Source organism: Mugil cephalus, chromosome 2 (genome assembly GCF_022458985.1).
Source record: "Mugil cephalus isolate CIBA_MC_2020 chromosome 2, CIBA_Mcephalus_1.1, whole genome shotgun sequence".
In the NCBI taxonomy this organism is placed as follows: domain Eukaryota; kingdom Metazoa; phylum Chordata; class Actinopteri; order Mugiliformes; family Mugilidae; genus Mugil; species Mugil cephalus.
Window position 1 is genome coordinate 33,172,123 of NC_061771.1, and position 23,681 is coordinate 33,195,803.

The 23,681-nt window shown below is 41.4% G+C and overlaps 2 protein-coding genes across 2 annotated transcripts in view; one reads left to right on the forward strand and one right to left on the reverse strand.

Moving 5' to 3' along the window:
* Nucleotides 1–23,681, forward strand: part of LOC125003562 — a 39,729-nt gene that overhangs the window by 6,742 nt on the left and 9,306 nt on the right. The window lies entirely within an intron of this gene.
* Nucleotides 2,515–5,430, reverse strand: LOC125003570 (E3 SUMO-protein ligase ZBED1-like). Its single transcript, XM_047577576.1, has 5 exons — nt 4,814–5,430; nt 4,427–4,550; nt 4,061–4,200; nt 2,910–3,973; nt 2,515–2,830 (listed from the first exon to the last, which is right to left on the reverse strand). Exons 1-4 carry the CDS (start codon nt 5,078–5,080, stop codon nt 3,503–3,505), a joined length of 1,002 nt encoding a protein of 333 aa, XP_047433532.1. The 5' UTR covers nt 5,081–5,430; the 3' UTR covers nt 2,515–2,830; nt 2,910–3,502.

Here is a 23,681-nt window from a genome sequence, read left to right on the forward strand (position 1 = left end):
GAACCCCATCAGCATTTTACAATGGACTGGGAACTTCTGGTAGAGGCCCCTTGTCTGCATGTTCATCCGCACACAATTCTGGGAGAACTGAGGTGGATTTCTGAAAGAACAAAGCAGCTTTAGTTTCAAATCTGCAGACTGCAACCTTGGTGAAACTCAAGCTGATCACTGTTTGAACTGGTGTGTGTCACACCGATGCGATGAACTTACCTTTGCCATGGTGGGTCATGTGAGCCAGCATCATCATCGTGGGAATCAGTGGACCCCTCTTCACCAGTGCTTGAAGGCTCTACAGCACTGGCAGGTTCCTCCGTGGCAGCTGCACTCGCTGGTGTAAAGGTCCTCCAGCAGAGCCAGCCTTGTTGCTCTGTCTGGGTAGCGCTTCCACATGGTGTTGTAGTCCCAGTTTCGGCCACCGCGTGTCCACGCCTTCATAGAGTCCTTGGCCCTCTGCAGCTCTGTCTGCCTCTCTTCATGAGTGCTGTCCTTCATGCAGACCCGTAAAGGTGGAGCGTTCCCTGGCCAACCAGTCTGCTGTCTGAAAAACACAGAAAGACAAGGTGTGAATTACAGACATCAAGAATCAAGAGACTATATTGTGTAAACACAATGGACTCCTAGTTTAAAATGCACACACATAATACACACAAACATTCATATAGAACAAATTCAAAAGTAAACAAACAGAGGGTGCCTTTATCCTCTCATTATCACCAATGATTAAGACCAACAGAAATCTTCCCATGTGGACAAGATCCTTCTAAAGTAAATCCTCCTCTCTGGTGTCACATCAGTGCAGCAGGATACATGCGCTTGTTGTTAGCCCAGCATATTGTCAAAGTGACTCAGTATTTTATTAATATTGTAGAAGCAATGTATTTGGCATCCATTGTGCCATCCCTCTGCGGTATTTGAATAAAGCACCGTAAGTAGATGTACTACTGTGTTGTGTGTGTGCGTGCAATTGATTTAGTAGCTTTGATTCGTGTGCACATTGTTTGCTGTTGTCCTAAAGGTTGGGTCAATTAAACCGAGTTGAACATTGGGCTGGAGGTTGGCTGAGTGTTGGCTGGTGGTCACGGTGACTGTTGGAGCCATTTTCCCCAGTCAGGCTTTAGTGGCGTTGCTCCTTTGGGCTTCGCTGGGTTTTTTTTTTTTTTCTTTTCTCTCTCCAGTAGTGCTGTGGTGAAATTGGTTAGAGCTCTGTCTAGTTAGAGGGGATTGTGTGCTCTGTTTGTGGTCCTGTTGGGCTTTGTGTTGTGTTCAAGAGGTAACAGTAGTTTGTCTTTTCTTTTCTTTCTTTTTTTTTTTCTTCTCCTAAAAGAAGTGCCACGGCTGAATGTTTTAGGGCCTGTCTGAGGTGCTTTTGGAGAGGTGCACAAAGGAGCAGGAAAAAAAAACCTTGATCACTATGAGGTTGACATTTCTGACAAGACTAAAGGACAACATAAAAGGCATTTTGAAGAAACCGATCAGACGACAGTGAAGTGAACTTTCCACCTGTGTCATGTCTCACTTTAACTGTCTAGATCTGACAGAACTTGACAATATTGTTGGTCACCAACCTGCTGCCTGGATCCTCTCCCAACTGCATTTTTCAAAACTGTCTTTAACTCCCAAGCATCAGAGGTTCTACATGTCATTAACTGGTCTCTTCAGTCGGGTATATTTCCCACGTCACTAAAAACAGCTGTCATCAAACCACTCCTGAAGAAGAACAATCTGGATCAATGTGTCATTGCAAATTATAGGCCCATCTCCAACTTACCATTTCTTAGCAAAATACTTGAAAAAACAGTTTACATTCAGCTCAAGAATTATCTGGCATCAAATAGCCTTTTAGACACTTGTCAGTCTGGTTTTCGTCCCCACCATAGCACAGAAATGGCACTTATTAAAGTTATAAATGATCTACGTACAAACACAGACTCCAAAAAACTCTCGATTCTTGTTCTACTTGATCTTAGCTCTGCGTTTGACACCGTTGACCACAAAATCTTACAGGAAAGGCTTGAAAGGTGGGTTGGCTTGTCTGACCCAGTTCTAAATTGGTTCAGAACCTACCTTTATGATCGGCAGTTTTATGTCTCCATTGGTGAATTCAATTCGAACAAAGTGAACTTTATATGTGGGGTACCTCAAGGGTCAATTCTTGGACCACTGCTGTTCAGTCTCTACATGCTTCCACTCTCTCATGTCATACGCAAACATAATCTTAGTTACTAGTCCTAGTTAGTAATGGTAGTGATGGGACGATGATACCTCAAGGAGTGTATTGACACACTAAACAAACTGTGTCGGTCACCCAACAGCGACCCCTGCAGTAGTTATAAAATCATTGCAGGTCAAGAAATTCCTTGTTCGTGTAAATGCTAAAACTGAGTTGGTATGTAAAATATAGCAAATTAGAGTAAAAATTCAGAGTTACAATTTTTTAACTTATGTGCACATTTGTCAACTTAACTGTTAAATCTCATGAAATAAAAGACAAAAAAGTGATTTGTTCATGAATTTTTATTGAGAAACAAAAGTTTTTGGAGTGTCTTTGCTCCAAGGCGATTTCTCCTCTTACACACCAGCTCCCCAGCCTTGGAAAATACTCTTTCGCATGGTACAGACGATGATGGTGAGCAGAGAGTTTTAAGTGCAAGTTGATGAAGATTTGGGTATATTTTCTGGTTCCATTTCCAATATTGCAAAGGATCTTGGTTTCTGTGTGTGTTTGTTTCTGCCAGGTAGCGTTGGACTTCAATAATGGAGTCAGCTGTTGCGTTCCTCGTCCTCTGGGTCTCTGCAACCTCCATATCTAGAGTCTTCCAGAGATTGTGCCCTAAAAAAATAGTTAATCATTACTTTATTATCACATGATGTATCATATCACAAAGTGCCACAGAAATGTATTTTCATACCTGAACTGGGTTCTGACCCATGTGAAGAGCTAGGCTCTTCTTCTCTTGGGTCAGGCTCTTGGCTCCTCATTTCTTCTGCACATTCTGACTGCAGTCTCTTCACCGCTTCACTTGCCTTTTGCTGACTAACAAATCCATTCTTCTTAAATCTGGGATCTAACAGAGTTGCCAGAGTCATCACACTAAGAGATTCCATGCCGCAAATAGCGTCAGTTAGCCGCTTCCTCAGGTTTTCAGCCAGTTGCTGAGCAGCTGTTTTTGTCACTGTTGTGGCCTGACGTTGAAGCTCAATGTGGAGCATTCTCATCATGGGAATGACCTTCGACCCAGAGACCCTTTTTTCCTCAGACAGTTCTCTTGTAGCTTGGTCAAAAGGAGCAAGAACCCTGAGCATCTCTTCAATGATCTGACATTCTTCTGGAGTCAGTGGAGTGATGTCAGGTTTTAATGAGGCCAGTGACACCCAGACTGCCTCCTTCTGCTCAGTCATCCTTTCAAACATTTGGTAGGTACTGTTCCATCGTGTTGGCACCTCGTTTATTAATTTATGGCCCGGTGTTCCCAGCTGTTGCTGTATTTGAGTGAGCTTCTCTTTAGCAGTCACGCTCGATCGAAAGTATGTCACAATGTGTCGTGTTTTGTTGCGTATTTGTTATTGTTGGTATTTGATCACATGATTTTCTCACAATTAAATTCAGGGAATGGGCTATACAAATGGTATGCCGTATTTGCAGCATTCGAGCACATGCAGTCATGTTTGCTGCTGCATCAGTGACAAGACACCTGACCTTTCCTGCTATGCCCCACTCCTCCATGAGGCTCCTTTTAACCGTGGCAATGTTTTCTGCAGTGTGTTTCTGAGGAAAATGCTGCACTGCCAAGACTGATGAATGGAGTTCATGGCTTTCTTTGTCCACATAGTGTCCAGTAACAGCTAGATATGCCTCCATATTCATAGACGTCCACATATCAGCTGTTAAAGTAACAGCAACGGCACTCTGGAGGTCCTTTTTGGTTTTCTCCTTTTCCTCCTCATATCTCTGGCTCACCAAGTCCTTGATGGTCTGAAAATAACCATACAAATACTGTTACACCAATAAAATATAGTTATATAGTTAGTACAAACATATAATAAAAATTCTAAAACATACCTTCCTGCTTGGTAGAGCATACGAGGGTACAATAAGCTTCAGGAGCTCCCTGAATCCCTCATTTTCAACAAAGCTGAGTGGCTGACAGTCTTTGATGATCATATTGACCACTGCCTCATCCACTGCTTGCTTGTTAGGAACTGCAAGCCAAAAGGAACTATCTTGTCAAAAGCTTAATAAAAGGACTGTAATTTTTACAAACAATATCAAATAGACATAAGACGACATGGTGGTGTAGTGGTTAGCACTGTCGCCTCACAGCAAGAGGGTTGGAGGTTCGATACTAGGCCTGGAGCCTGTCTGTTTGCATGCATGTTTTTTTTTTTTTTTTTTTTAGCACAATTTTTAGAGAGAATTTCAACATACCTGGGGTACTCTCACGAGTATCTGCCAATTCTTCATTGCCATGCCGAGCTCTATAATGCCTCAGCATTGATGAAGTGCTCTTATTGATATAAGATAGCTCTGTGGAGCAGAGCCGACACTTCACCTACAATAACATAAAAAGTTAATTTATCTGAAAACAATTCAAACCTCTTACCAAAACATTGCATTCACTTGTTAAAAAAAATAGACACCCTATCTCATGATAACGAGATCAGGATCTCGTAATTACATGATAACATGAATAAAGCAGCTGTAAGGCTCTTTAACTGACTATCATATGTATCACAGGTCATTCACTTGATGAACTGATAAAGTGAGTGCAATGCGCCACCGTAAAAATAGTATATAAAGGAGAAAAAGATTTACCTTGTTTGGCGTCACAAGATCAAAATTATTCCACACCGGGGAAAACTTCCTAGGACGATCCATGATCAAGCAAAACTCCATCCGACAAACCCACGACATGTTGATACAGTTCGTCTCCTTATAAACACACTTTGGCGCGGCACATCCAAACGATACAGTTCCTGTATCGGTCACGTGATTCTTTCTTAAAGCAATACACGCACCGATACGAGGTTTCCCTCTTGAGCTCTCGGCACAGTGCTGATGCACCAGTGTCGCTCGGCCCATCACTACTTCTGACACTCCTCGATGCTCTTATGCCCCCCCATGAAGTACTTATACCTGGAATAAAACACAAGACCACAATGAGGAGCAGCACTACATGTTTCTGTATCACATAACCTCAGTGTAGAGCAGACTGATGAGTATCAGTGACACAAGAGAACTCGTAAAAGGAGACAAAGAGTAGGCAGATTAACAACTGACCTGGTTTTACATATGGCCTCACTGTTTTCCTTGGCCACTGACTTTCTCGTGACACAGAGGTAGTCGATGTAGGTCTGGCACTTCCTGTGGAAGTCTGGATCCTTCACACCAACGTGAAGAAAGGTCTTCGCATACTGCACAAACCGGATCATGTTCTTTATGTAGTTGATGATCGTGGCCAGACTCAACTTGACAAGTTTCAGGTCGCGCAGGTAATCGCTGACTTCAGTGCTTTTAGTGAGGAAATCTAAGCTAACTTCATCCCCTTCAGGCTGGATGTATCTCAGCATCCTGGAGACATTGTCCACCTGTCATGAAAGATGAAGAGAAGCGTGAAATGATGCAAGAAAGCAGAGCCATGTGTGCTGAACTCTCTGACACAGAGTGCATCTTTTTAAATAATATCCAGTGGTCTAGTAAGTCTCGTCTTATCTCTCCCTCACTCACACATACTGTGGAGCTACAGAAGAGCATAGATTCAGGGTTATCTCTTACCTCCTGTTGGCAGTTTGGCACATTTAAGACGTTGATCAAATGCCTCTTGAACCCCATCAGCATTTTACAATGGACTGGGAACTTCTGGTAGAGGCCCCTTGTCTGCATGTTCATCCGCACACAATTCTGGGAGAACTGAGGTGGATTTCTGAAAGAACAAAGCAGCTTTAGTTTCAAATCTGCAGACTGCAACCTTGGTGAAACTCAAGCTGATCACTGTTTGAACTGGTGTGTGTCACACCGATGCGATGAACTTACCTTTGCCATGGTGGGTCATGTGAGCCAGCATCATCCTCGTGGGAATCAGTGGACCCCTCTTCACCAGTGCTTGAAGGCTCTACAGCACTGGCAGGTTCCTCCGTGGCAGCTGCACTCGCTGGTGGCATTTGGATGGGCTCCAAGTCTGCTGGGTTGGGGGCGTTGGCCATGAAAAAAACCCTGGTGTGAAGGTCCTCCAGCAGAGCCAGTCTTGTTGCTCTGTCTGGGGAGCGCCTGCACATGGTGTTGTAGTCCCAGTTTCGACCACCGCGTGTCCACGCCTTCATAGAGTCCTTGGCCCTCTGCAGCTCTGTCTGCCTCTCTTCATGAGTGCTGTTCTTCATGCAGACCCGGGAAAGGTGGAGCGTTCCCCGGCCAACCAGTCTGCTGTCTGAAAAACGCAGAAAGACAAGGTGTGAATTACAGACATCAAGAATCAAGAGACTATATTGTGTAAACACAATGGACTCCTGGTTTAAAATGCACACACATAATACACACAAACATTCATATAGAACAAATTCAAAAGTAAACAAACAGAGGGTGCCTTTATTCTCTCATTATCACCAGTGATTAAGACCAACAGAAATCTTCCCATGTGGACAAGATCCTTCTAAAGTAAATCCTCCTCTCTGGTGTCACATCAGTGCAGCAGGATACATGCGCTTGTTGTTAGCTCAGCATATTGTCAAAGTGACTCAGTATTTTATTAATATTGTAGAAGCAATGTATTTGGCATCCATTGCGCCATCCCTCTGCGGTATTTGAATAAAGCACCGTAAGTAGATGTACTACTGTGTTGTGTGTGTGTGTGTAATTGATTTAGTAGCTTTGATTAGTGTGCACATTGTTTGCTGTTGTCCTAAAGGTTGGGTCAATTAAACTGAGTTGAACATTGGGCTGGAGGTTGGCTGAGTGTTGGCTGGTGGTCACGGTGACTGAGCTATTTTCCCCAGTCAGGCTTTAGCGGCGTTGCTCCTTTGGGCTTCGCTGGTTTTTTTTTGTTTTTTTTTTTTTGTCTTTTCTCTCTCCAGTAGTGCTGCGGTGAAAGTGGTTAGAGCTCTGTCTCAGGAGCATGGCCGTGGTTATAGGTTTGTTGCCAGTTAATGGTCGCTTTCCCATGCCAGCGGTCTCCAGTGCATAAATACCCATCACAAGTACCCTCATGAAGACTAGGGCTGCGTGAGTTCAGTCAGTTTTGGAACGGTAGTTTAGTTAGAGGGGATTGTGTGCTCTGTTTGTGGTCCTGTTGGGCTTTGTGTTGTGTTCACCTTGCTGTCACTCACTTTGTGTCTTGCGTGTTTAAGAAGTAACAGCAGTTTTTTTTCTTTTCTTCTTCTTCTGCTAAAAGACGTGCCACGGCTGAATGTTTTAGGGCCTGTCTGAGGTGCTTTTGGAGAGGTGCACAAAGGAGCAGGAAAAAAAAAACCTTGATCACTATGAGGTTGAAATTTCTGATAAAAGACTAAAGGACAACATAAAAGGCATTTTGAAGAAACCGACCAGACGACAGTGAAGTGAACTTTCCACCTGTGTCATGTCTCACTTTAACTGTCTAGATCTGACAGAACTTGACAATATTGTTGGTCACCAACCTGCTGCCTGGATCCTCTCCCAACTGCATTTTTCAAAACTGTCTTTAACTCCCAAGCATCAGAGGTTCTACATGTCATTAACTGGTCTCTTCAGTCAGGTATATTTCCCACGTCACTAAAAACAGCTGTCATCAAACCACTCCTGAAGAACAACAATCTGGATCAATGTGTCATTGCAAATTACAGGCCCATCTCCAACTTACCATTTCTTAGCAAAATACTTGAAAAAACAGTTTACATTCAGCTCAAGAATTATCTGGCATCAAATAGCCTTTTAGACACTTGTCAGTCTGGTTTTCGTCCCCACCATAGCACAGAAATGGCACTTATTAAAGTTATAAATGATCTACGTACAAACACAGACTCCAAAAAACTCTCGATTCTTGTTCTACTTGATCTTAGCTCTGCGTTTGACACCGTTGACCACAAAATCTTACAGGAAAGGCTTGAAAGGTGGGTTGGCTTGTCTGACCCAGTTCTAAATTGGTTCAGAACCTACCTTTATGATCGGTAGTGTTATGTCTCCATTGGTGAATTCAACTCAAACAAAATGAACATTACATGTGGGGTACCTCAAGGGTCAATTCTTGGACCACTGCTGTTCAATCTCTACATGCTTCCACTCATGTCATACGCAAACATAATCTTAGTTACTAGTCCTAGTTAGTAATGGTTTATTCACTGGACTCCCGAATTCAAGTATTCAGAGGTTACAACTAATTCAAAATGCAGCTGCACGTATTCTGACTGGAACCAAAAAATATCAACACATCACACCCGTTCTTAAATCTTTGCACTGGTTACCTGTTAGAACAAGAATGAGTTTGAAAATACTGCTCCTGGTTTATAAAGCACTACATGGTCTAGCAACCTCAGTACATCACAGATATGCTCATCACTTGCACCCCAGCAAGAACACTTCAGTCAACAGGCAGTGGCCATTTACTCATCCCTCGCACCAGATCCAAAGAAGGGGAGGTAGCTTTTAGTGAATATGCCCCACAAACATGGAGCACCTTGCCTGACGCAGTTAGACATTTACATCAGTAGCCATCTTTAAACACAGATTAAAAACCTTCTTTTTCCAACAGCGTTCTGCTGAGCTGTGTGTGTGAGTTTAAGTGTGTATGTGGTGACATATATATGATTGTTTACTTGCACTTTTACGTTTCAATTGATTCCAAACTGATTTTTATGTAACTGTTTGTATTGTAACTATGTTTACCTCTTGTAAAGCACATTGAGTCTGCCTTGTGCATGAAATGCGCTTTATAAATAAAATTGAATTGAACGAGGTCTTTACTGTGTGTGTTTTCCTCTGACGTTGATGGCAGACTTTTCTTACTTTAGTTTGAGTTGGAGACCACCGGTAGTCCTGTTTGGCGTCATGTTTGAGGTTATACCTGTGTTTTTTTTATTTAATTAGTGGGGAAAGCGCAGGGTGTGACGGCCCATGGCGTGGCTGACTCTCTGTTTCCCTCTTTTGTTTCTTTTGGCCGGTGTCTCCATCGCGTTTTGGTTTAACTTTATGGGGTAACCTTCCTTTTTTCTTTTCTTCCTCAGTGCGAATCTTTCAATAAAGTTTTTCTTCTTTTGCAACCTTTCCAATCCTTGTGTGGCGTCCTTATGTGTTGTGGTGTCATTGAGCCTAAGTGTTACTTTAATTTCATGAGGCCGTAACCTTTTTGGGGGCTCGTCCACTTCTAATGCGCTCTGGAGGTTGATCATTTGTTACGCTGCTGATGTTGTGGTGTTGTACCACAGATCAGTGTTATCTATAGGGAAGATGCAGACAGGCTGGTGTGATGCAAACTGTGTCTGGATTTACATTATGCGATTGACACTTTCTTTTGTTGCCTGCTGTGTCTTTTGAGCGTGATTAGGCTCCTAGGCTGAAAAACAGTGCACTCTTGTTTGTACCTCCCAACAGTTTGGGATAGTGTCTGGTGCACTTTCTTTCTCTGGTTGCTGTTCTCCCAAGTATAGTCTGAGTGTTTGGGTGTGTGAGTACACTCGCGTGGATGCTGCATCTTAGCTGGAGTTTGCTTGTTGTTGTCTGTGTGACAAGCAACACGGTCCTCTCGCTCTCCAGTTCATTCTGATGACTTTCACATAAATCTGTGTTTTCGTTCAGTCCCTCCATTGAACTTTTTGAGCGCATCACCACCGCATTGAAATGGCCGAAGGGAATTTGCTTTTACAGTGTGTTCATGGGGCAACGTTTAGGACGCGTATGCATCGTTGCCATCACAAGCCAGCCTTGATTATGATGACGTGTGTTGCTGTGCTAAGGGCTCGCGAGCTTGCGTCTGAGGCGAATCATCAGAGATTCCATAAGCTTAAAAAGACACTGTTGCATATGTTGAGTTTGACCGAGAGAAGGAGGCTTTATTTCATCACTAGTGTCAGTCTTAGGCGCATGGTTTTGATAAATCTGCGGGACAATGATTATTTATTGGGGTATTCACATGCATCAGAGGACTATGATTAATAGCTGGAATCTTGTGGGCTAGGGACAAACTACTGAAAAGAGAATATTAAAGTTATTGGCAATTGCCTGTGGGTCAGTGATAAAACCCCCGTCAACCTTAAATTCACTGGTTACTGGCTTGCTTTTGTTTTTTGTTAAGGATACAATTAATTTTTTTCCAGAGAAGGGTTATGTCACTGTCAGTAATGCTTTTTAGCTCCTCTGATTATGAATTCATTTGTTTCTGTTTATTTTTTTTTATTCAGTGTGTGATGGGGTTAGGGAGACGCAGGGTGTCATGGAAAACAGAAATCAAAAGCCTGAGAGAGATATTCTGAAAACGATGTGAAGGCCTTTTGTGGCTCTACAGACTGAAGGATTTCAGTCCATGTATACTTGCCAACCATTCATTAGAATTTTGCTCCATTTGTTTCATTGACTGTTCTCTTAAATTTGTGATATAGAGGGTAAACTGCTTAGTACGAGTACATGGTATCAACTAAATCCTTAATCAATTAGTTTCATAATTCACAATATTAAGTCTATAGACACATGCAATAACAGTCTGACGGGCTTCAATAATCAGAGCCTCAGCAGATGAGGTAAAACATTTTTCACTTTTTATCAGGTGATATATGGTAGTAGTTTAAATGCTTGTGAATATCGTGTGAACCTGAGATAATGATCACTGAGGTCAAAGGTGACGTATGGTAACATTCTTCTAATCCTGGGGTCATATTGTCTTTACCTTCTTTGTGTATTACTTCAGTTGCTTCTCTCCAAGACGGTGCCAGTGTCCAGACTGTAGAGCATGGTGATATGCTTTTAGTAGAAGGGGGACAATATTTCTTTAAAGCTTTTATAGAATGCGTTAATGTAGCCATCGGGTCCTGGCCTTTTATTATTTTTCAGTCATGCAATAGTCTCTTTAATCTCCCACTCCTCAGTGGGTTCCTCCATGTCCTTGGCCATTGTCTCTGATAACTCAGTTAATTTTATATTTTCCAAGAAGGATGTTGGGGCGTTACCATCAGAGCAGGTGTCAGTACTTGCACACAATGATTTATAGAATCCAGCGAAACGTTCAGCTATTGCATCCGGTTTGATGGCCGCTGCTTTCTCAGTCTAAATGCTAATAGTCGACTAGCTCCATTACCATGCTCATAATACTTCTGATGGGTAAACCTTAGATTGCCTTCAATTTTCTCAGTGACCAGACGATTCCCTTCATACATCTCAAAGATTAGTTGAGAGTGTAGGATTTGAGCTTTGCTTATGTTGCTCCAGTTTTATAGTCATTTGTTCTAGTTCCTGTTGTCTAGTCTCCCTCTTCTTCTTTCTGGCACTTGCAGAAGAAATAATACGACCCCTAAGGTAAGCTTTTGCACAGTCCCATAATATAAGTGGTGATATTTCTGGGGAGATGTTGGTATCCAGATAAAAAAATAAGTTCTGTTGTGATAAGGTTGATATACTCTCTATCATTAAGGAGAGATGCATTTAACCTCCATTGTTTAGGTGTTGACTTATGTCCTATGTTCCATGAAAGTTCAATAGGTCAATGGTCAGAAATTGTCATTGGTAAAATCTTCTAGTCAGCTATTCTTTATAGTTCAGCCTTTGGGGTAAAAAACAAAAAAGAGTCAATTCTAGAATAGGATGCATGCCTAAGCTTAATGCCGAATAAAATGTAAAGTCTCTACAGTTGGGCTATTTGCTGTCTGCTCCCAGATTTCTTAAATGGAAAAACTACAATAGAGGAGTTATTCATAGGAACCTTATCCAAATCAACACAAATTCACTAGTACAACAGAGCAATAAGAAAATTAAATGTGGTCTTTTGAATGTCAGGTCTTTCTCATCCAAATCTCTTTTAGTGACCGTTTTGATAACTGATCATCAGATTGATCTATTTAGTTTGACTGACACGTGGCTGCAGGATGATGAGTGTGTCAGTTTAAATGAGTCCACGCCACCCAGTCATAGTAACTATCACATTCCTGGAGGCACAGGCCGAGGAGGAGGAGTGGCAGCAATCTTCCACTCTGATTTATGTATTAATCCTAGACCTAAGCAAAGCTTTAATTCATTTGAAAGCCTCACTCTTAGTCTTGCTCATCCAGACTGGAAAACACAAAAAACAATTCTTTGTTGTGGTGTGTCGCCCACCTGCTCCTTACTCGGAATTTTTAGCTGAATTCTCTGAGTTTCTATGTGATTTAGTGCTTAGAACAGATAAAGTCATTATAGTAGGTGACTTTAACATCCATGCTGATGTTGGCAGTGACGCTCTTAGCTCTTCATTTATGTCATTATTAGACTCAATTGGCTTTTCTCAGAATGTAAATGGTTCAACTCACTATTTCAATCACACCTTAGATCTTGTACTAACTTATGGCATAGAAACTGAAGGTCTAACCGTATATTCTCACAACCCTCTATTGTCTGATCATTTTCTTGTAACGTTTGAATTTACTATAAGTAATTACACAGAAATTGGAAAGACATTTCGTTATGGTAGACACTTATCTGATGATGCTGTGACTAGATATAAGGAATTAATACCTTCAGTATTTACCTCAGTGCCTTATGTCAGTGATGTGGATGTCAGCAACCACAATCTAACTTGATCACAAATAGATTATTTTGTTGACAGCACGACAGCATCGCTTAGTACAACTCTAAATCTAGTTGCTCCTCTTAAAAAGAAGGTGGTTAATGGAAGGAGGGCAGCTCCATGGTATAATTCACAGTTGCGTAGTTCAAAGCAGGCAGTTCAAAGCTGGAAAGAATTTGGCATTCCATTAGTTCTGAAGAAGCTCACATAGCCTGGAAAGATAGTTTAACAATTTATAAAAAAAACTCTCCGTAAGATTAGGACAGCGTATTATTCTTCATTAATAGAAGAAAACAACAACAACCCCAGATTTCTTTTCAGCTGTAGTCAGGCTGACAAAGAGTCACAGCTCTGTTGAGCATCTATTCCTTCAGCCCTCAGTAGTAATGACTTCATGAGCTTCTTCACTGATAAAATTGTTGGCATTAGAGATAAAATTCATAGCACCCTTCCATCTGTCAAAGATGTAAGTACAGTGGCATTAGAAACCTCTGTAGGACCGAGCCAATATTGGGGTTCTTTTTCTCTAATTGATCTTCCTGAGCTCACTTCAGTTATTACAGCATCTAAACCATCAACTTGTCTTCTAGATCCCATCCCAACTAAGTTGCTCCAGGAGGTTTTTCCATGAATTAATACCTCCATATTAAATCAGATAAACTTATCTTTATTAACAGGATATGTGCCCCAGTCTTTTAAAACTGCTGTAATTAAACCATTACTTAAAAAACCCACTCTTGACCCAGATGTTTTAGCCAACTATAGGCCAATTTCCAACCTTCCCTTTGATTTCTAAAGTTTTGGAAAGGGTTGTTGTCAATCAGTTGCTTGATCATTTAAACAGGAATAGTTTGTTTGAAGAGTTTCAGTCAGGTTTTAGAGCTCATCATAGCACAGAAACAGCTCTGGTTAAAGTTACCAATGATCTCCTCATGGCTTCAGATAATGGACTTGTCTCTATACTTATCCTGCTAGATCTCAGTGCTGCATTTGACACTATTGATCACAGTATTCTTCTACAGAGACTTGAAAGTGTGATCAATATTACAGGAACTGCACTAGACTGGTTTGAATCATGTCTGTCAGACAGATTCCAGTTTGTCCATGTAAACAACAACTCTTCTATATATACCAAAGTAAGCTATGGAGTTCCTCAGGGTTCTGTGCTAGGACCAGTATTATTCACATTATACATGCTTCTTTTAGGCAATATTATTAGAAAGCACGGCATAAACTTCCATTGCTACGCAGATGATACCCAGCTTATCCAGGAAACCAGATGAAACTAATCCGCTGGTTAAACTCCAAGCACCTTAAAGACATAAAGGCTTGGATGACCTGTAACTTTCTACTTTTAAACTCAGACAAAACTGAAGTTATCGTATTTGGTTCTAAACATGTCAGAGATTCATTATCTAATCACCTGCTTTTGTTGGATGGCGTTACCTTGGCCTCCAGTACTACTGTGAAAAACCTTGGTGTTATATTTGAACAGGATATGTCCTTTAATTCTCACATAAAGCAGGTGACCAGGACTGCTTTCTTTCACCTTCGTAATATCATCCAAATGAGGAGCATCCTTTCTCAGAGTGATGCGGAAAAACTAGTTCATGCATTTATGTCTTCCAGGCTGAATTAATGTAACTTGTTACTGTCTGGCTGTCCAAGTAGCTCTTTAAAAAGCCTCCAACTGATTCAAAACGCTGCAGCAAGAGCACTGACAGGAATTAGCAAGAGAGATCATATTACTCCAGTATTGGCTTCTCTTCATTGGCTCCCTTTAAAATCTAGAATTGAATTTAAAATCCTCCTCCTTACATACAAGGCCCTGAAAGGTCTAGCTCCATCATATATGAAAAACCTCATAGAACCATACTGTCCCAACAGATCACTACGATCTCTAAGTGCAGGTCTGCTTGTGGTTCCTAGAGGTTCTAAAAGTAGAATGGGAGGTAGAGCCTTCAGCTATCAGGCTCCTCTCCTATGGAACCAGCTCCCAGTTTGGGTTCGGGAGGCAGACACAGTCTCTACGTTTAAGGTCAGGACTAAGACTTTCCTTTTTGACAAAGCTTATAGCTAGGGCTGGACTTAACCGTCCCTTAGTTATGCTGCTATAGGCCTAGGCTGCAGGGGGACGATGCACTGAGGACATGTCCTCTCCTCTCCCCTCCATCTTCTTGTGAGGGTCTCTGGTCTGGAGTGCTGAATATCTGACCTGTGGAGTTCTCAGCTACATCTGCTGCCGTGGCCTCATCATCCAGCCCAGTCTTCATGGTCTGGAGTCTGTGTATCAGACCTGTGGAGCTCCATAAACTACATCTGTCATTCAAAGTCTTTTAAACCCACTTTCTTCCACATTCTTATGCTCAGTTTGAACTTCAGCAAGTTGTCTTAATCACCTCTACCTGAGTAAATGCATTGAATTGCAGCCATTTGATTGGCTGATTAGCTATGTTTTGCTAACAAGCAATTGAACAAGTCTAGGGTTAAAGCATAAAGGCATGAAATAATCTTTCAAATGATGTCACATACCTGATATTTAGTTTGTCTGTTTCAGGTATGCAACACCAGGCATGTTCAGTCTGGCTGTGAGGATCCCATATCATGGGAACCTCAACCAGAACCTTAAGGAGGTTTTTACCAGTGATCCTGGGAACAACGTGACGAATACGATCAACAATGATGAGGTGTACTCCGGCAAAAGGGTGGTTGCTGCAAAAGCTAGGCCTTCTGATCATGCAGAGTCACGGGTCGTGGACCACTTGGACGATTTGTTCGAGCAGCGTAATGATAACGATAAGGATTTGTTGCTTTTCTATGTTTATGCCTCCCCATGTGTTGAAAAATGTACAAATGAGAACAATCCTGGATGCATCCTGAAACGTATTGAAGGCATCCGTAAATGGAAAAATTATGCTTTTGTGTTTTCAACAATATTCAAACCCCGCACTGGTCCATGCAACACGCCCATAGAGCGAAGCAGAGCCCTTGAGAGGCTCGGTCGCTCAGTCGGTCTCAACAATATATTCAGATGTGATCAGAACGGTTGCACATGCTGCTCCGCTGGGACCGAAGTTGCTGACTCCTGTGTTTCAGATCCCACCAACACCAATACTTTTCACGTTGAGGGCACCATGCGCAAGACAAAGTAGATGAGTTCTTGGGACTGCTGTGATTGAGGTCTGGAAAGGAAACTGATCCTAGGTCACCCAAACCACAGACCCAGGGCTGAAACATCTGTTAAAATATCATTTTTTTCAGCTATACATTGTGTTTGCTGAAAAGTAGGAACTGCCACTATGCCACACACAGAAATCTCCAGTTGTCTGTGTCTTGTGGTTTTGTGTTTTTCTCCATTTTTGAATCACAGCTCAGAACTGCTCCTGTTTAGAGCCATGGTCTTATTTTACATCAACCTCTAAGCGTCTTATACAGGGGCGTGACAAATCGTCTGCATATTACGCCTTGGGAATGAGAACGGGCAACAACAACAGAGGCTCGTGGGTAGTGTAGGCTTTTATTTTTGCTATTGAAAACATCCGTATAAAGATTATTTCCCAGAATCAAAGGAGTACAAATTAAAAGTGAACATGAGGCTACTTTTTCGTTGAATTAGCAGTAACACTCGGATGTGTTTGTGTTGACAAATGTAGACGATGTCATTCAAAAAAATGCTTAAAATAGTGAGAAAAACACTTATTACTCATTATTGTAGTGAATGGAGGACTGGAGGCCTCTGCTTTAAGCTTCTCTTATCGCCGCGGGTGAATTTGTTTTGTCTATTTGTAAATCAAACAACCTCTTGTGCTCTGTCACAGTCGCATGTTAATTGGTGATACATGTTTATTATAGATGTAGCACCACCTTGTGGCCAATTTCAGAAACAGAATCAGAATTACTTTATTGATCCCAGGGGGAAATTACTTTTTGCTGCAGTAGCAGCTTCAATGTAGGCAATAAGAATAAGTAAGAGAATGTAAAAATATAAGATATATGTATATGTGTATATGTATGTGTATGTATATATGTGTGTGTGTGTGTGTGTTTGTATGTATATATTTGTATGTATATATGTGTGTGTGTATATATATGTATATATGTGTGTGTACAAGAGTTGTTGTTCTATAATAGCAGCACATTCTTGCCCATGACAATATATGAGGAAATATGGAAACATGTACAAGTATAAGAAACTAAAGTGAACATGAGTTATTGCTCTTTATCAGTATAAATGTGTTTGTAGGTGTGAGTTGTGAGGAGTTGTACAGGTTGATGGAATGATTTCCCTCAGCCTGCTGCCCCAGGACACAACACTGGCCCCACAGACTCATACAACATCCTGACCATAGTCCTGCTGAACCGCCTCAGAACATAGAGGCGACTCTGGCCCTTCCTGTAGGGGGCGTCAGTGTTCTTCCCCCAGTCCAGTCTATTATCAGTGTGAACCCCCAGATACTTATAATCCTCCAATATGTCCACATTGACCCCTGGATGGAAACAGGGTCAGCGGCGCCTTGGTCCTCCTCAGGTCCTCCTCAGGTCCCATTGAGGTCCACATAGTTCTAAAGAAACTAATGAACAAAGTCAGCAAATAAAGTCATCTGTAGTATCTGTGGCGTTAAACAGCAGTTGGAGCTTTTTTTTTTTTTTTTTGTTGAACAGGATTATATACGACTTACTAATAAAAATAACCTTTGGAGTTGACAAATACACATATATAGGTATAATGTAGAAAGTAGCATATTTCCAGACTATAGAGGCCTCGGGATCATCCCACCAACTCACAGCTGAAGAACCTGGTCCCTCCAGAAGGCCAGTCTTTTCTTAGGGGTCCACGTTCTGAAAGGGGGCCGAAGCTTTTAAATCAACAAACCATGAATTCATAAATGAAGTTGCCTGGATTCTTTGAATGCTGCTATGTCTCAGGATATAGGTCACACCCATATGCTCTGCTGCACATTTTCTGCATTTTTCTTCCTTTGATGACATTTCACTCTTGCACTAGTTTACACTTAGAAGGAAACAGACGTCGTTCTCCAACATAGCAGGTGAAAGAGTTTCACTAGATTTTTGTTTTTAATTTTAAAATGTCTATTCGTTGAATAATTGATGACCTGGAAAACATGATTGAATAAAGGATTCATAATAGTAGAAAATACTGCTCTCAATAATTACCTTGAACACAGTGTGTTAAATTTGTGTTGCTCTGATGCAACTGTGGCTGCAAACAGGGATAAACGGATATGAGGCCATGGCCTCATGGAACAGTTCAGCTTAAAGAGGCGATGATACTGAGACCTATGAGGAAGTCATTTAATCCTCCACTCCTATGCTGTTGGTTAGAAACTCTCAGATGGCTGGTCTGCGCTGGATGGTTGTAACAGTGACTCTGTTGATCCTCTCTGGGACCAGTTCAGCTGCTGTGGACCAGAAGCAGAAACAATAGAAGAAATTCTGAACAAGTGAGTCAACTTTCTGGTTCCGTGTCTGATAGTAAAATACTGTATGGCAGGGAAACATGAGTAAACTGAGTTGGACTCTGTGGAGTAGTTACCATCTACAGTAAATGCTGCTCAGTGTGGAGGCGTATACAGGTGTACTGGCAAAAGACAAGTAATGAACTGCAGGAAAGATCGTTTACCACCCAGAAGAAGGAAAATAATAAAAGGCCTCATCAGCTGAAGCGTGTGCAGGCGTAGCATTTCCCTGTTGTCAGACAACATTTTCCAACCCGGAGATGTTCAAGTCAATCTGTGCATTATTTAGAGCCAACACTGATGAGAAGTAGCTCATTCAGCTTTTTTAGCAGCAGTCTGAAGAGCAGCTAATATTCCTCTCAAATCAATCACATCGAAACTTTATTCATTCATACAAAATACAACACAAAGTGTTTGACACAAAATAAAAACAAAGAATATTACCACAAATAATAAAAACCCACTTCTTCCAACCCCGCATGTACAGTAGACCCCGCACACAAACACACAGCAAAGTAGGAATATATAGGAATAAAAGGAATAAAAGCCAAGATCAGTCTTGAGCCTTTATTTTAAAAATATCAACAGTGTCTGCAGGTCTGATGTTCTCTGGCAGGCTGTTCCATAAATGAGGGCTGTAGTGGCTGAATGCAGCCTCCCCGTGGGTTATAGTTTTAACTTTAGGGATGATTCATAGGCCAGTGCCAGAGGACCTCAGGGTCCGCGGGGGTGACAGGGTAAAAGTAGGTTAAAATCTACTAAAAGAATCTTAACATCCATCCTGAAGCGCACATGGAGTCAGTGCAGTGATATTAAAACCAGTGTGATGTGCTCCCGCCCTCTGGTCCTCATCAGCACACGAGCAGCTGAATTCTGTAACAGCTGCAGACCAGAGATGGTCTTTCTGGGAGGACCAGAGAGCAGAGCGTTAAATAATCCAGACGACAGGAGCACCTCCGTGTTAGCCTGAGAGAGAAACCGTCTGTTCCATCTTTTGTTTCCTGTTCCTTGGTTTCCTGTTTATTGTACCTCCTTGTGTTTTCCTTTGATCGCTGATTGGTTTCTCATTGTGGCTCCGCCCTCATTAGTTTCACCTATGTCTCTTCATCCCTCTGCCCATGTGTGTATACATGGCTCTGAAATATAGAAATATAATTTGTATTGTTTCCTTTGGCAGGTATAGACCAAGCTATGTGGACCAAAGCAGACCAAGGTCAGTTTGATCAGTTTATACTTCCATCATTATTACTTATTATATGTGCAGTAAATGTTCATTTACACCATACACCTGTGTGTATTGTGCAGTTACCAGTCACTGAGAAGTTAAAATATGGTGGACTATTCCAGGGTATTTGTCCTACTGGATGCTAACACTGTAAAACATTACAGCCCCATTAAGTTATGTGAATGTCTTAGTTCCCTTTATCTCCAATAGTCATGATGAGCTTTTGGTATTATATTGATTCAGGTTCATCAGGGTTTCAACAATTAAACTAAAATTAAAATGATCCTTTGACTGGACTTGGTGTTTATTTAGCTCATGTCTTCAGTTTTTGAGTTGGATAAAGTAATGGGGAGGAGGAGGACGATGTGATGAGAATACTGAGAAACAGAGGCTGCTGCCATTTAGACATCTTTTAGATGAACAGAACTATTACTATAAAACCATAATACCTTTGAAACAAAGCTCTATAAAAAGATTAAACCACGGGATTACAAGACCAGTCAAACCATTGGCACCATAATCGTAATGAGTGGGTGGATTTTAGCATTTTATCTACTACCAGAAAGGAATTGTAAAGGGGCTATTTTTGGTGAACCAAACATTAATGTCCTCCTCTGTGGACGGCATTAAGTGAGGTCTTTGTTCCATGCCAACACCGACCTTTGAACATCTTGTCAATATATCTGAAAATAAATGAACAAACAAGTTGTGAGTTGAATCTACCTGGTGTTGAGGTAAACTTTAAAACATTAATCATCAAGATGGGTAGTCTAAATTTAAACTATTTAGAAACGTTAGTTTGTTTGACATGAATATAGTAAAGTTGTTTAGTTCGTTCCATGGATAATGTGACTTAGGAAGTGGTTTTAACTCATTGTAGAGTTAAAACGCAACCAAGAGGATTTGTCGGTTTTCTATGTCCTTGCATCACCATGTTCTAATAGATGTACAAGTGAAAAGAGTCAGTGGAGCATTCTGGGAAGCATTAGACAGGTCATGATGTGGAGGAATGATGCTGTGGTTTTCTCTGATGTATTCAAGCCTCGTGATGGTTCAGACATTCCCGAGGAAGAACGTCGTAGAGCACTCGTAGGGCTTGGGGAAGACATCGGTCTTAGCAACATATTCCGATGCAATAAACAAAGCCGCAATGAAATGCGGTGCACAAGCTGCTCCACTGGTGGTCACGTTACACGTCGTTGTCTCACAGATGGAAATCAACATTTACAATCTTGTCCCAGTTACAATTTGCCCTGTACTTCACTCATGGGTACATCCAAGCCCTAGAACACAAAAGCTGCTGAATGTTTTTTCTCCTCACAAAATGACCCAAGGTTTAGCAGTGCAGACACTAGTAGGGTTACAGGGGATGCGAAGAATGAACCAGTTTCAAACTCATGTGTGGAGGACATCATAACGCATGCCTCAGTGAAGTTTATTTGTTTATCTATCGTTGTCCCACAAGAAAATAACTGGGAAAATATCTTGCAATGAGGCTATCTACCACTAATTACCACTAAAATGAAAAACACTGATGCTTATCTTGGCTGTTTGTGTCTGTGTGTTGCCCCATAATAATAATATATTATAATCTTCAGTTTCTTTTGTTTCTTTGTGTGTGTGCGTACCACTCAAACCACCCACTGCCTATATTCATGTCATCCATTATTGTTACTACACTAATACCTTATTAATTGATCGCTTTCCTGTCATGCCATATATACAGTGTCTTATTATACACTACTGTTTGTACCATATCCAGGTTTTATAAATGTTTATAAATGTCAGTTGTTTCATTCCTGCCTTGTCACTCTTTGTGTTGTTTGTGTTGAATAAAAATAAAGAGTGAGGAGTCTCTATATTAAACACAAAACAGGGCTCAGGAGTCTTTTAAAATGAGAGATTTGTAGCTTGATTAGCACAGGAGCAGGTCTGCCAGCCATTCATTCATTCCCCCAGAGGGTTACCTCCCCAATTCAGTGGTAAAATTTAGAAGATCGATGTTTGTCTTTGTCAACTTGTTCAGGTCCTACTCTGCCCCCGTGACAGCTGGGATAGGCTGTTACAATGGATGGATGGATGGATGTTCATCCAGGAGACATATTATCATCAGTTGTTTAGAAATGCTCTAAATGACAAACTGCAATAACTTTTTTAAATCAAGTACAAAAAGATGCAATTTTAAATAGCTCATGTAAGCAAAACATGATGTGATATGTACAATGGGTTGTGTAATCAGAGATATCAGTATCTAGTTACAGATTTGGAACTTTACCGTTAAACTGAATTTGCACACAGATGGTTGGCCTGTGGCTGATTGTGGTGGCGTTCCTTCTGTCTCCTGCAGATCTGGCTGCTCAGGATCAGAACAAAGTTGAAGAAACTATAAAATGCATTAGGAACATGTCAGTCTCTGCAGTGATGTGATTCTTGTGTACTGCCCTTCACTCATGTCGTCCAACAAAAGGTTGTAAATGTGATGGCGACGTTGGTGGAACTGCATGACTGTCCAGCAGTTTACTTGGAAATGTGTGATGACTTGCAAACAAAGGAAGTAATTAGTTTGTCAAGAACAATTTTCTTTGTCTTTCCAGGATATGTACTACATGTTCCTACAAACTGTGTTAATATCAGCAGCCAAATAATGGTAGTAGTGGCAGCTTGTTGACAAATCTTCCCATCACCCACCGATAACATTTGCTCTGTATCCTGTGTCCTGCCCAGGTCCAGTCCATCTGGTCCTGGGCTCTCTGGCTGTGGGCGTCCCAGGTGGGGTCCTTCATAACATACGTCAAGTGTTTCAGGAAAACCCTAAAGAAAACAGTCACTAAGACGAGCTTCAGCCGAAGTTACACAACCCGCAAGGTTGTGCAAAGATAAACAGTGGCTACGACATCAGAGACAGAGAAAGTGGAGTGAATGTGTATTTGTGTTTGAAAAAGTGTTCAAACCCAGAAATACCAGCGGCATTGACAAGTAACAATTTATTGGGGCAACATCTGGAATGGGGCAAGAAAATATATTTCGTTGTTCCAGACGAGGGAGTGTTTCTCAGACATGGAAGAGTTGACGAGCAGTGTGTTGATTACAATGCATATTAATCTAGTAGCACAAAGAATCTGTGTTATCTGTTCTTCTTCACATGCTCCACCAATCACACAACTCACTGGGGCTAATTTGTGCTCAGTCACATAAATGCTCTTCTATCTAATAATTGAGAACTAAAGCTTTGTATAATTTTTATTCAGCTGATATAGTGACATACTGTTGCATGTGTTCAATTAAACCTTGAGTGTACATCTCACTGATGCACCCACAAATATGACTTATAATTAAGGATTCTATTTTCATAATGATCCGTTTTTGATGTATTTAATATTCAAGGCAAGGACACGTGTGGTGTTTCCTTTTACTTTAAGGATACACACAAGTTTCCCCTGTCATCCAAGTGTGAGTGTGAATGGTTGTTTGTTTAGCCCTGAGATAGACTGTCACACCGTGGTGAGGGTGTCTTGTCTTGGGTTTGTTTTGTCCTGTCATTTCCTGTTTTATTTTGAAAAGTAATTCTCCTCTCGTTTCAGGTCACTTGCCCTTCCTCATGTGTCTCTGTCTGATTGTCCTAAGTGTTTCCACCTGTCCCCTATTTCCCTCCATGGGTTTAAGTAATCTGTGTTCCCCTTGTCTTGTGCCAGTGTTATCGTCCTCAACCTGCACCCATGCCTTGTTTCATGTCTTCAACCATAGAAGTTTTCAAGTAAGCCTGTTATTCCTCTCGAAGAGAGAGTTTTTGTTTGTTAATTCTTTCCTTAGTTAGATCCTTAGTCCTGAGGTTTTCCTCCATTCGGAGTGTTTTTTTTTTTTTTTATTTGTTTCTTTGATTTGACTTTTCCTCCTTCTGGAGAGTTTTTCGTTTTCAGTAGTCAAATTAGCGTCTAGGTTTTTTTTTATAGCCATTTGTTTGTCCCTCGGTGAGGGATCTCTGAAGAATCCAATAAAAGCTTTTGTCATTTCTTATCTCTGCATTCTGAGTCCTGCTTTGAGTCTCGGCCTGACAGTACACTCTGGCCAGTATGGACTCAGCAGAGACTGACCAGATAACGGCCCCCTCCAGTCACGGCAGTTGCTCCTGTTCAGACGGTACCCATTGCCGGAACAGGGATCAGGCTGGCACCCCCGGAGCGCTTTTCCGGAGAACCAGGATCTTGTAAGGCTTTTCTCATAGACTGTGCCATTCATTTTGAACATTCCCCCCTTGCATTTACCACA

What these genes read in the sequence shown, in the direction of transcription:
- LOC125003570 (XM_047577576.1), bottom strand. Translation starts at nt 5,080, where the DNA reads ATGGGCCGAGCGACACTGGTGCATCAGCACTGTGCCGAGAGCTCAAGA. An exon ending in TACTCGTGAGAGTACCCCAG is followed by an intron (nt 4,201 to 4,426) that starts GTATGTTGAAAT and finishes TTTGGCTTGCAG; the next exon opens with TTCCTAACAAGCAAGCAGTG. An exon ending in ATGCTCTACCAAGCAGGAAG is followed by an intron (nt 3,974 to 4,060) that starts GTATGTTTTAGA and finishes GGTTATTTTCAG; the next exon opens with ACCATCAAGGACTTGGTGAG.